The sequence below is a fragment of the Pelophylax lessonae genome, assembly GCF_965119305.1.
Source record: "Pelophylax lessonae genome assembly, chromosome: 1".
NCBI lineage: Eukaryota > Metazoa > Chordata > Amphibia > Anura > Ranidae > Pelophylax > Pelophylax lessonae.
In genome coordinates, this window is record NC_138768.1 from 566,054,984 (window position 1) to 566,067,781 (window position 12,798).

The 12,798-nt window shown below is 40.8% G+C and overlaps 1 protein-coding gene across 6 annotated transcripts in view; it reads left to right on the forward strand.

The window, feature by feature from the left end:
* The window catches only part of WDFY3 (WD repeat and FYVE domain containing 3), a 265,268-nt gene that overhangs the window by 147,208 nt on the left and 105,262 nt on the right, over positions 1-12,798 (forward strand). For all 6 annotated transcript variants that reach the window (XM_082259297.1, XM_082259299.1, XM_082259298.1 and 3 more), the window contains 2 exons: positions 25-159; positions 787-966. In XM_082259297.1, coding sequence (XP_082115423.1) covers positions 25-159; positions 787-966 — 315 coding nt within the window. The remainder of the gene's footprint in view (positions 1-24; positions 160-786; positions 967-12,798) is intronic.

Consider the following 12,798-nt stretch of genomic DNA (forward strand, 5'->3'; position numbering starts at 1 on the left):
TAATTTGATGTTTCCTTTCTTTAGTTTGACTTGGATTCCATCTGGACTTTCATCTTTGGAGTTCCTGCTTCCAGCGGTAATGTGTTCTCCTCCATCCACAATGTCTGCACAGAAGCTGCCTTACTGCTACTGGCCATGCTCAGGACAATGCTTAATTCTGTAAGTGCTTATGTTTTCAACAGGTAGGCTTTAAAGGAGGTGTAACGGGAGGCTGTGAGGCCACCCTTCATGAGAAGAAAGAGTTGTATATGGAGAACCAACAACGGTATAATTAAAGAATTGACTTCATTCGAAAAATATAAATGCAAAAATGTATGTAGTCAAAAATAAGGACCCAAGGATCTCCAAGCATCCCATGTACTAAAAACCAATGTGGACAACGTTGTCACACACACAGATTAAAAATGAGCCCAACACTCATTCTCATGCATACCATGTACTCCTATAAATACATCTCATAAATGGGACCATGTGGATCGGGCTAATATAGGCAGCCCAATGCCAATTGGAATGACACCCGGGATCATTTTCCTTGAACTGTCAAACACTAATAGGAGGTGATAAATACTTTCATTCCCATAGGGAGAAGTTTTAATTTATTTTTTACTACTGCCACCCTTTTATCAGATATTGTCTGAATATCACTGTATAATCTGCAGTCATCAATTAGTATCAAGCTACTATACAATACTTGCAATTTCACTAATCTCTCTTCATTCTAGCAGGTTTTATTTCAGGTTGCATTGCCGATGTTATATTAATTAAAACTTTTACTTTTAAAAACAGCCATGGCAGTCAGAGGAGGAGGGCTCGTGGCTTCGAGAGTATCCAGTTACCCTGATGCAGTTCTTCCGTTACCTCTACCACAATGTTCCAGACCTTGCTCCAATGTGGAACAGCCCTGAGTTCCTGTGTGCCTTGGCAGCATCTGTATTCCCCTTTAACATTCGTCCATACTCTGAAATGGTAATGAACCATTCTTCTTGTGGTTACTTCTATTAGACATGACACATTGTGTGTGATTAGAGTGTGATTGCTTCTAGAAATGTTAAAACATGTTTTGAAACAGGAGTCTCCAAACCCCCGCCCCGCTTGGATGTTTTCTCCGGTCCCCGGCTCACTTAAAACACTGCAGACACAGCACTGCCAGTCTGCTTGCTTTTCTAATCTCCCACTATTCGGCAGCAAGTCCCGGTAACCACCAGACAAAGCTGCTCCCCCCTACCCTCTCCCGCTATACTGTGGATTGTTTGCTAGTACCCGCTGGCATCCTAGCAACCAATGACGTCATCAGTGCAGCACCTCCCGACTCTCGCCTGCTGTTTATATTAGGGATCCTTCTCCATTTAGCCTGCTTGTGCTACACAAGCAGGCAGGAGCCGGGAGGTGCGGGGGCAGCGTAAGAGGCAAATAGGAGCAAAGTAAATGGCAATGTGCTGGACATGAATATGCTAACCCTGAGGACACAGATATCCAGGAAATTTTGATCGGTACACAGATCTATTGAACACAGATGTGGAGACACTGATGGGGGACACGTGGGGGAGACTGATGGGAACACAGATGTGGAAAAAGGCCCTGATGGGGACACAGCTGTGGAAAAAGGCTCAGATGGGGACACAGACGTGTGGGAAGGCTCCGATGGGGACACAGATGTGTGGGAGGGCTCCGATGGGGACACAGATGTGCAAGGAGACTCTGATGGGGGCACAGATGTGTAAGGAGTGTCTGATAGGGACAAAATAGTACAAACTTATGTGCGTGTAAAGGCAGGTGTCCAATACTTTTGGTATTATAGTGTATGTCCTTGATATAAGTCAATGCGTTTTGTGGGTTTTTCCCGCTTCTTCAGAACCGACAAGGAGATTATAATGTATAATGGGTTGTACAGAATAGTAGAATGATCTCCCTTTAAAAGAATATGTTGTGGAGTATACTTTATCCAGAAACATAAAAAAAATCATCAAAATGGTGCTTGAAACCCATGCCATGGGAGAAATATCCAGACACAAATCACTTTGTGATAGTGTGCCGGCAGGAAGTACATGATGCATATAAAGTCAGTGAGTAGATCTGAGTTTAGTAAACCAGGATGGGAATCTAAATTTAATATATATGTAAGGAAGATTCCTCAGAGTACAGATCACACAGAGGCACTAGGCATTCTTAGTATCAGTTGCTGACATTCAAACATCATGACAGGAAGATGGAGCAGCCTTTTTGAGATTGATTTTTTTTTCCCTGACCTGGTCATTTTATACAAAATGTGCATATTTTACTTTCATACAAATATGTTTTTCCTTTGGTCCGATTTCATTAAACGGCTGACTTTGTGGTTTGCGGTTTTGTTTTATACAATTGGCAGTGTGTGCCACCCTGAGATGAGAGTATACATCATATTGACATCAGTCCTCAGAGATAATTAACACACAGCAATTAGCTGCCTAGAAGTCAAATGACCCTTGCTTATTACATGTATGTCTGAGGGCCTGTAAACAACTCATGTGTAAAATGAAAGTGAACAGCACCTCTGCACATAGAACCGTAAATGTCACATTGCACAGCTGTTCCTGGTTTATTAGGAGAACATGATCTAACCAACTGACATTTATCTTCTATAGTACAACAGAAACTGAAAATATCATGACAACTTCGCAGAGATGGCTGATCGAGCATTTCTGACGATTTTTTTTTTTTCTTTTTTAATATGAATATGCGTGCATCCTATCATACTTCCTAAAGCAGCAGTTCAGTTATATACATTCAAATATCACCAGTGCTGACACCTTGCCATAAAGGGGGATGCATTAAACTGGAGAGGGCAAAATCTAGTGCAGCTGTGCATAGTAACCAATCAATTTTCAGCTTCTGCTTCTCCAATTAACCGCTTGCGGCCCGCCCACCCTACATATACTATACTGTACATATACCTAGTACATGATCTGTGCACCCCCACCGCCCCTGCAGCACAAGCCAATCAGTGGGTGCCGGCCGCTGATTAGTCGCCGGAACCCGCCGATGGGCTCCGGTAATTACCAAAGAAAGCCCTGTGCCTGTAAACAAACACATGGCTCTCTTTTGACAGCAGCAATGTGCCGTTTTTTCCTCCCTGCAAAATAGTGAAAGCAGCACACAATGTAACACATGTTCTGCACATTTTTGAAAATGTAACCCCTTAATCGCCCTTAGATATTTTACCCATTCCCAGCTAGTGTCATTAGTACAGTAACAGTGTATATTTTTAGCACTGATCACTGTATTGGTGTCACTGGTTTCCACAAGGTGTCAGATTGTCAGCAGTCCTAAAAGTCGCTGATCACCGACATTACTAGTGTAAATAAATAAAAAATTCCAGTATATACTGTAAATACCAAAGTTTGTAGACGCTATAATTGCTGCGCAAACCAAACAAAATACGCTTATTGGGGTTTTTGTACCAAAAATATGTAGCAGAATACATATTGGCCCAAATGTATTTTTTTATTGGATATGTTTTATAACAGAAAGGAAAAAATGTTTGTAATTTTTTTTTTTTCAAACTTGTCGGTCTTTTTTTGTTTATAGCGCAAAAAAATAAAGAACCCACCAGAAGAAAGCTCCATTTGTGGGGAAAAAAGGACATAAGTTTCATTTGGATACAATGTTGCAATTGCCAGTTTAACCTCTTCACACCGATGGAATGCAAATATGCGGCCTTGGCTTCAGGGTGTTGTACCGAGGTGATGCCTATAGCCCCCCTCCCGCCGCCTTCCGCATCCAACCTGGGTCTCCGATGTAAAAACCCAGAAGCGATGTCATGACATAACTTCAGGGTACTGGAGCCTTAAAGGCGCCAGATTTAAAAAAAAAAACTCACAGCATTCAAAACAGCCAAACTTGGCGTTTTGAATGCTTTTAAGTGCAAGGGAGGGATTTGGGGTCTTTTAGACCCCAGATCCCTCCATAAAGAGTACCTGTTACCTTCTATTGTAGCACAAGACCTCCTCTGTAACTCTAAACCGGTAAACGTTAAAAATCTCCGTAGGCGACGCCTTAAAAAAATTTTTAAGTACCGAAGTTTGTCGCCATTCCACGAGTGTGCACAATTTTAAAGCATGACATGTTGGGTATCTATTCACTTGGCATGACATCTTTTACATTATACAAAAAAGTTGGGCTAAATTTACTGTTTTTTGTTGTTTTTTTAATTCATGAAATTGTATTTCTTCCCAAAAAATTGCATTTGAAAGGCCGCTACGCAAATACAGTGTGACATAAAATATTGCAACGATCACCATTTTATTCTCTAGGGTCTCTGCTAAAAAAATATAAACAGTATCTCATAAAAAGTGAGTACACCCCTCACATTTTTGTAAATATTTTATTATATCTTTTCATGTGACTACACTGAAGAAATGACCCTTTGCTACAATGTAAAGTAGTGAATGCACAGCTTGTATAACAGTGTAAATTTGCTGTCCCCCTCAAAATAACTCAACACACAGCCATTAATGTCCAAACCACTGGCAACAAAAGTGAGTACTCCTCTAAGTGAAATATGTCCAAATTGGACCCAAAGTGTCGATATTTTGTGTGGCCACCATTATTTTCCAGCGCTGCCCTAACCCTCTTGGGCATGGAGTTCACCGGAGCTTCACAGGTTTCCACTGAAGTCCTCTTCCACTCCTTCATGACAACTTCATGGTGGATGTTAGAAACCTTGTGCTCCTCCAACTTCCGTTGGAGGATGCCTCTCAGATGCTTAATAGGGTTTAGGTCTGGAGACTTGGCCAGTCCATCACCTTTACCCTCAGCTTCTTTAGCAAAGCATTGGTCATCTTGGAGGTATGTTTGGGGTCGCTGTGTTGGAATACTGCCCTGCGGCTTAGTCTCCGAAGGGAGGAGATCATGATCTGCTTCAGTATGTCACAGTACATGCTGGCATTTATGGTTCCCTCAGTTAACTGTAGCTCCCCAGTGCCAGCAGCACTCATGTAGCCCCAGACCATAACTCTCCCACCACCATTCTTGACTGTAGGCAAGACACACTTGTCTTTGTACTCCTCACCTGGCTGCCGCCACACATGCTTGACACCATCTGAACCAAATAAGTTTATCTTGCTCTCATCAGACCACAGGACATGGTTCCAGATATCCATGTCCTTAGTCTGCTTGTTTTTAGCAAGCTGTTTGCGGGCTTTCTTCTGCATCATCTTTAGAAGAGGCTTCCTTCTGGGACGACAGCCATGCACACCAATTTGATGCAGTGTGCGACATATGGTCTGAGCACGGACAGGCTGACCCCCCACCCCTTCATCCTCTGCAGCAATGCTGCCAGCACTCATATGTCTATTTCCCCAAAGACATCCTCTGGATATGACGCTGAGCACGTGCACTCAACTGCTTTGGTCGAACATGGTGAGGCCTGTTCTGATTGGAACCTGTCCTGTTAAACCACTGTATGGTTTTGGCCACCGTGCTGCAGCTCAGTCCCAGGGTCTTGGCAATCTTCTTATAGCCTAGGCCAACTTTATGTAGAGTAACAATTCTTTTTTTCAGATCCTCAGAGTTCTTTGCTATGAGGTGCCATGTTGAACCTACTGTGACCAGTATGAGAGGGTGAGAGCGATAACATCAAATTTAACATACTTGCTCCCCATTCGCACCTGAGACCTTGTAACACTAATGAGTCATATGACACACGGGAGGAAAAATGGCTAATTGGGATCAATTTGGGCATTTTCACTTAGGGGTGTACTCACTTTTGTTGCCAGCGGTTTAGACATTAATGGCTCTGTGTTGAGTTATTTTGAGGGGACAGCAAATTTACACTGCTATACAAGCTGTACACTCACTACTTTACATTGTAGCAAAGTGTCATTTCTAAAGTGTTGTCACATGAAAAGATATAATAAAATATTTACAAAAATGTGAGTGTACTCACTTTTGTGAGATACTGTATAATGTTTGGGGGTTCTAAGTAATTTTCTAGCAAAAAATGCTGATTTTAACTTGTAAGCAACATATGTCAGAAAAAGGCTTATGCTCCTAGAGGTTTAAATAATGCAGTGCTGAATCAAAAAAAAAATTGCCTGGTCATTAGGGGGTGAAATCTTCTGGAGCTGAAGTGGTTAAACTTTGACAATAAAACCTACAGGGATTGAACAAAATGATTGAAACAAGTGTGGTAAAAAGATATGGGTGTACTCACTTCAGTTTTCCAGCACCTATAAACCGAAATACCACTTTTAGGTTGACTTATCCTTAAAGCCATCATCTGGCTTGAGTCTTCAAAATTAAGCATTGGATGAAAATATTAGTGTCCATTACACATACTAGATATTTAACATCCCACAATTTATTGTACTTTATGCCACTATCCAAACACCTTGGTAGACAATAGAGTGTTATACCATATGTTCTGTATATACAGTATTTACATACTTCATACATTTATTCAAAAACCGCTCTACATACCGGAACAGTGTGGCTGGACGGTATTTCAGTTTTGCTGTTTTAAGTGTTACAATCTCTTTATAGAAAGTAGAAAATTGAAATGCAGGTAGGTTTTATATTCTTATTTAGGCCTGGTTCACACTAGTGCGATTTTTCAAATGTATCTGGAGTCACAAAGAATCACATTACAATGGAAATTACATTGTTTTTAATAGTGCCCATTCAAATCAATGAAGCAATAAAGTGATTTTGGCTCCATGGACTTCTAATGAAAGCCCCAAAAAAGCATCTGCATGTGATTTGACACGTTTTCAAAGAGATCTTAGTGCTTTTTATGATCCCATTTACTCTTTTCCTAGGCACATTCCTCTTTGAACAAATCTAATAAGGATAAGCATAGCTACTCACCAGTTTATTCACATGCATGTGTAATTGAGGACCTTTTCCTCATGTGCAAAGACCAAGAACTGTCCTCTCTCTTCCCTATTTGCCATGACTGGATGGACCCAGTATCTACGCTTCCTCTTCCTCTGCCCCTGCCCCTCTTCTTCTTCAGTCAACACAGTAGCTGTAATGACTGCTGCCATGAACAAAGATTGAGAGGGCACTGCTTAACCACCATACAACACAGACCAGAACAAATGCAATGTTTTGAAGCCATGCAGGACACCTTCCTCAGGCATGGGTAGATGAGTGGGTTCTGTGTGGCTCTGAAACTTTGCACTTGTTATTTTATGATGTGATCTTTCTGCAATAAAAGCTTTGGACAACATTTGAAAATCCATGGTGTGCTGGTGAATATGTGTATTGATCTGTGATGTGTCCAGTATCCAGCTGGTAGTCGCTACAGCACCCGCTACTAACAAGCCCTGTTCCAGGAAAGTGTGCAGTGGGAATATAGACAATACAACACAGACAGACAGGGAAGTAAAAAGGAAGAGGACATCTATGTTTTACAGCAGATGTTTATCAATGGCTAAAACCAAAAAACCCAGAGGCATGAAAATCACAAACAAAAAATGTGTGAAAATCCGATCAAATGGCAACCACAGTAATGTGAACCTAGCCTTAGTCTCTCAATAAAGGAAAAGTACAGTCAAAGCTTGTTTGGTTGTATTTTTCCTGTGGATCACAGGAGTACAGTTCGTTTTGTACTCCTGTGACTCGTTTTCAGCAGACAGCGGGCTAAAGCCTGCTATCGGTTGGCATCACAGAGCCAGTCCAGGCTCAGGAAAGATCGTGCCTTTATGGTCGAGATCCACCCACATGCCTGGACCGACACTCCGCTCAACCTCTCAGTGAACCGTTTGGAGCCTAAGCCAGCTGCTTCCGCCCCGTCCAAAGCCAAATGCTCCAGTGTGTGTGGGGGCCAGGGATGAGGGGGTCAAAGCAGAGAGCAGTGACTGCCACTCTCACCAGCCGTCGACTCAGGGAGCTGGTACTCAGTCTTGGAGCCAGCGGGGGACAGATGCAGCATCAGACCGTACAAGTATAAATCTTACAAAAAAAAAATAATTCTTCCCATACTTCTCTTTTATCCTGGTTGTCCAATTAATATTTTGCTGTATATTTTACAGCGTCTCGTGACAAAGGAAAACGCACTATATTCAATGGTGCCCATTTTACCGAGTCTCATGACAAAGGAAAACAAATTATATTCAATGGTGCCCATTTTACAGAGTTTTATGACAAAGGAAAACACATTATATTCAATGGTGCCCATTTTTATCAATGTGACTCTGGAAAAGGTTCCTGTTCCACTTTGCTTCTTCTATGGGGCCAAAATCGCACTGTAAATTGCATCAAAGTTAACTACACAATTGCACTGAAAATCACTGCAAAATTGCATAGCAGCAGGTTGAAAGATTTGCGTGAGATATACTTAAAAACCCAAAAACATACAGTCCGGTCCATAAATATTGGGACATTGACACAATTCTAATCTTTTGGCACTATACACCACCATAATGGATTCGAAATAAAAAAAATAAGATGTGCTTTAACCACAGACTTTTAGCTTTAATTTGAGGGTATATACATCCAAATCAGGTGAACGGTGTAGGAATTACAACAGTTTGTATATGTGCCTCCCACTTTTTAAGGGACCAAAAGTAATGGGACAGATTAATAATAATAATAAAACTTTGACTTTTTAATACTTGGTTGCAAATCCTTTGCAGTCAATTACAGCCTGAAGTCAGGAATGCATAGACATCACCAGATACTGGGTTTCATCCCTGGTGATGCTCTGCCAGGCCTCTACTGCAACTGTCTTCAGTCTTGGGGCATTTTCCCTTCAGTTTTGTCTTCAGCAAGTGAAATGCATGCTCAATCGGATTCAGGTCAGGTGATTGACTTGGCCATTGCATAACATTCTACTTCTTTCCCTTAAACTGGTTTGGTTGCTTTCGCAGTATGCTTCAGGTCATTGTCCATCTGCACTGTGAAGCGCCGTCCAATGAGTTCTGAAGCATTTGGCTGAATATGAGCAGATAATATTGCCCGAAACACTTCAGAATTCATCCTGCTGCTTTTGTCAGCAGTCACATCATCAATAAATACAAGAGAACCAGTTCCATTGGCAGCCATACATGCCCACGCCATGACACTACCACCACCATGCTTCACTGATGAGGTGGTATTCTTTGGATCATGAGCAGTTCCTTTCCTTCTCCATACTCTTCTCTTCCCATCACTCTGGTACAAGTTGATCTTGGTCTCATCTGTCCATAGGATGTTTTTCCAGAACTGTGAAGGCTTTTTTAGATGTTGTTTGGCAAACTCTTATATGGCCTTCCTGTTTTTTGAGGTTCACCAATGGTTTACATCTTGTGGTGAACCCTCTGTATTCACTCTGGTGAAGTCTTCTCTTGATTGTTGACACACATACACCTACCTCCTGGAGTGTTCTTGATCTGGCCAACTGTTGTAAACTGTGTTTTCTTCACCAGGGAAAGAATTCTTCGGTCATCCACCACAGTTGTTTTCCGCGGTCTTCCGGGTTTTTTGGTGTTGCTGAGCTCACCTGTGCGTTCTTTCTTTTTAAGGATGTTCCAAACAGTTGATTTGGTCACACCTAATTTTTTTGCTATCTCTCTGATGGGTTTGGTTTTTTTTTTTTTCAGCCTAATGATGGCTTGCTTCACTGATAGTGACAGCTCTTTGGATCTCATATTGAGAGTTGACAGCAACAGATTCAAAATGCAAATAGCACACTTGAAATGAACTCTGGACCTTTTATCTGCTCCTTGTAAATGGGATAGTGAGGGAATAACACACACCTGGCCATGGGATAGCTGAGCAGCCAATTGTCCCATTACTTTTGGTCCCATTTCTACACATATACAAACTGTTGTAATTCCTACACCTTTCACCTGATTTGGATGTAAATACCCTCAAATTAAAGCTGAAAGTCTGTAGTTAAAGCACATCTTTTTTTTTTATTTCAAATCCATTGTGGTGGTGTATAGAGCCAAAAAGATTAGAATTATGTAGATTTACCAATATTTATGGACCTGACTGTAGACATTGAGCATGGCCATTGGGTTTTACATGATTTTGTTATCTTTAGGCCACTGTATTATCTGTTAAAGTAGTTTCTTACCATGGATGATACCTGATCAAAGATGATGCTGGCCATCTAGGGAGGCGGAAGATGAAGGTAATGTCAGAGGAATACTTCAAACCGCCTGAAAGTGTTAAACATTATTTAGCATGCTTTCACTTTGCAAGAAATAATATATCTGGTGCTAGATGTGCTTTAAAACGACAGAACAAGTCAGATCATACTATTAGGAAGTCTATCACTGTATTCAAGTTCTGACTTTATTATGACATAATAATCAAATCAGCGCAATCTTTTTCATGAATCCAGGATGATGACTGTAATTGTCTTGTGAATGTAAAGCATTATATCCTTTGTGAGTTCAGATTTATTATCGGAGTATATTTCAGATTTTCCCTTGTTCATTGTGACTTGGCTATGAGATGCAGAGCTTGTACATGAAGGCAGCACAATGATAATGTACAGAGGCATTATCCCTAATAACGAAGTAGATTAAATTTTACTGCAGCAAAATGAGTTTTAATTGTTTGCCATGGGTCTCAGCACGTTTGCTTATTGTTGCAGCTTTATCATAATTATATACAGATTTTCTTGGCTGTTTTAATGATCTTTTTTTAATGTTTAAATGTAAATTTAGTTTTAGTTTAAATTAGTTTAAATTTCAGTAGGAAATTTCCATGTTAAAATAATAGAATTATATACTTCTAACAGGAGGACCAATAAGATATGTTTCCACTTTCCAGTTATAAATTGCAATGAGCTTATGATAAAATATGAAAACAGTTGATAGTATACCCCTTTTGTGTTGTCAGTGCTGAAACACCATTTTTCAGAACATGTAAAGCCTCCCTAGCGTTGTTGTTCTCTGTCTGTAGCTGTGTATGTGCATATGACAGATGGAGCTGAATAGGCCTCCTAGGACTGAAGGCTGTTTAAACATGATCTGGAGCATACTGGGTACTGATAGTGTCAGAGAACTGTATTATCTTGTTCATCTGCCTAATGTTCGCTAGGTAGGCAGTGCCAGGTGGTGGCATATTGCTGGGAAATGCTGCACAGATCATTGTCTTGGCATTATTTACAAGGTTCCAAAAATGTGATTCTTTTTGTTCAGAGTTTCAGTATCCTAAAGGAAAAAAATGTCTTTTAACCGCTTGCCGACCGCCGCAAGTAGATTTACTGCGGCGGTCAGCCCCTGCCAGGCAGAGTGATGTTAATTAACGTCACTAGCCTGGGAGGGTCTGGGGAGCGAGCCCGCGCGGTCACGGACCCCCCCCCCCGCACGTGTGACCAGCGGACCCGATGTCCGCCGGTCACTCGGCGATCGTCGGGGGAGAGGGAGAAAGTCAGGCGGCTTGTGTAAACAAGCTGCCTGTCATTCTCCTCGGTGTAAAGACACTGATCACACGGATCTAGTATGTAGATCCGTTGATCAGTGTCCTTTCAGCTCAAGCCACAGCCAATCACAGTAGAAAGCTCGCCCCTAGGGACACACACAGCCCCTCCCTCCCAAATAAAGTTAACCCCTTCACTACCAGTGTATTTTTACAGTAACAGTGCATATATATAGCACTGATTACTGTAGAAATGTCACTGGTAACCCCAAAAGTGTCTAAAATGTCAGTCAAGGGTCCGATCTGTCCGCCACAATGTCGCAGTACCGCAAAAAAAATCGCAGATCGCCGCCATTACGCGTTAAAAAAAAAAAATGACAAAAATCTTTCCCTTTGTTAGTAAACGCGATAACTTTTGCGCAAACCAATAAAAATACGATTTTTGCGATTTTTTTTTTTTACCAAACATAGGTAGGATAAAACAAATTGGCCGAAAATGTTAAAAAAATTTTGATTTTTACATTTTTTTTTGGGGGAATTTCATTTAAAAAATGTGAAAAATATTGCTATTTTTGCAAAATTGTCGCTCTTTTTTTGTTTATAGCGCGTGATCAAAAAATCGCACAGGTGATCAAATACCACCAAAAGAAAGCTCTGTTTGTGGGAAAAAAAGGACGTCAAATTTGTTTAGGTACAGCGTCGCACGACCGCGTCATTGTCCGTTAAAGTCACGCAGTGCCGAATCGCAAAATACCCCCTGGTCTTTTAGCAGGAAAATCCTCCGGGGCTTAAGTGGTTAAGAAATGCAAAACAGTGCTATATTTATTAACAAAGGAATGGCAGGTGCTACGGGTGGGAGAGAGGAGTATTTTTTACACCAAATTTAGTATAATTCAAGCATGGGATGCCACTTATTTGGGAACCACATACTCTTGTATGTCACACAAATATTTTACTCCCGCTGCACAATGTACAAAGCAATTTAGAAAAAAAAAAAAAAAAAGCTATACAATACATAAGCAACTGCTGTTAGAGGTTTATTCAGATCATAGTAATACGTCTCAAATTCAAGTGTTGATTAACCATTTTAAAGCAAAATTTTATGGAAAAACGTATACAACTTTGTTCTTGTTTATATATTTACTAAAAAAAAATGAAACATACATTTTTTTTGTGGGAGTTTTAGGGCTTTTTACATTTAGTGGTAGAAGCATGGTACAAGACACATATGGGTGCATTTACTAAAGGCAAAAAGACTGTGCACTTTGCAAGTGCAGATGCACTTATTATCCTCAGTAAATGTAAATGTGGTAAAGCATGACTTTGTAAAGAATACCAATTCAGGTGCAAGGAAAATTTTAAAAAGAATTTTTTCTTGCACATGATTGGATGATGGAAATAAGCAGAGCTTCACCGCATTTACTAAGCTCTGGGTAAAATAAGTGCAACTGAACTTGAAAAGTG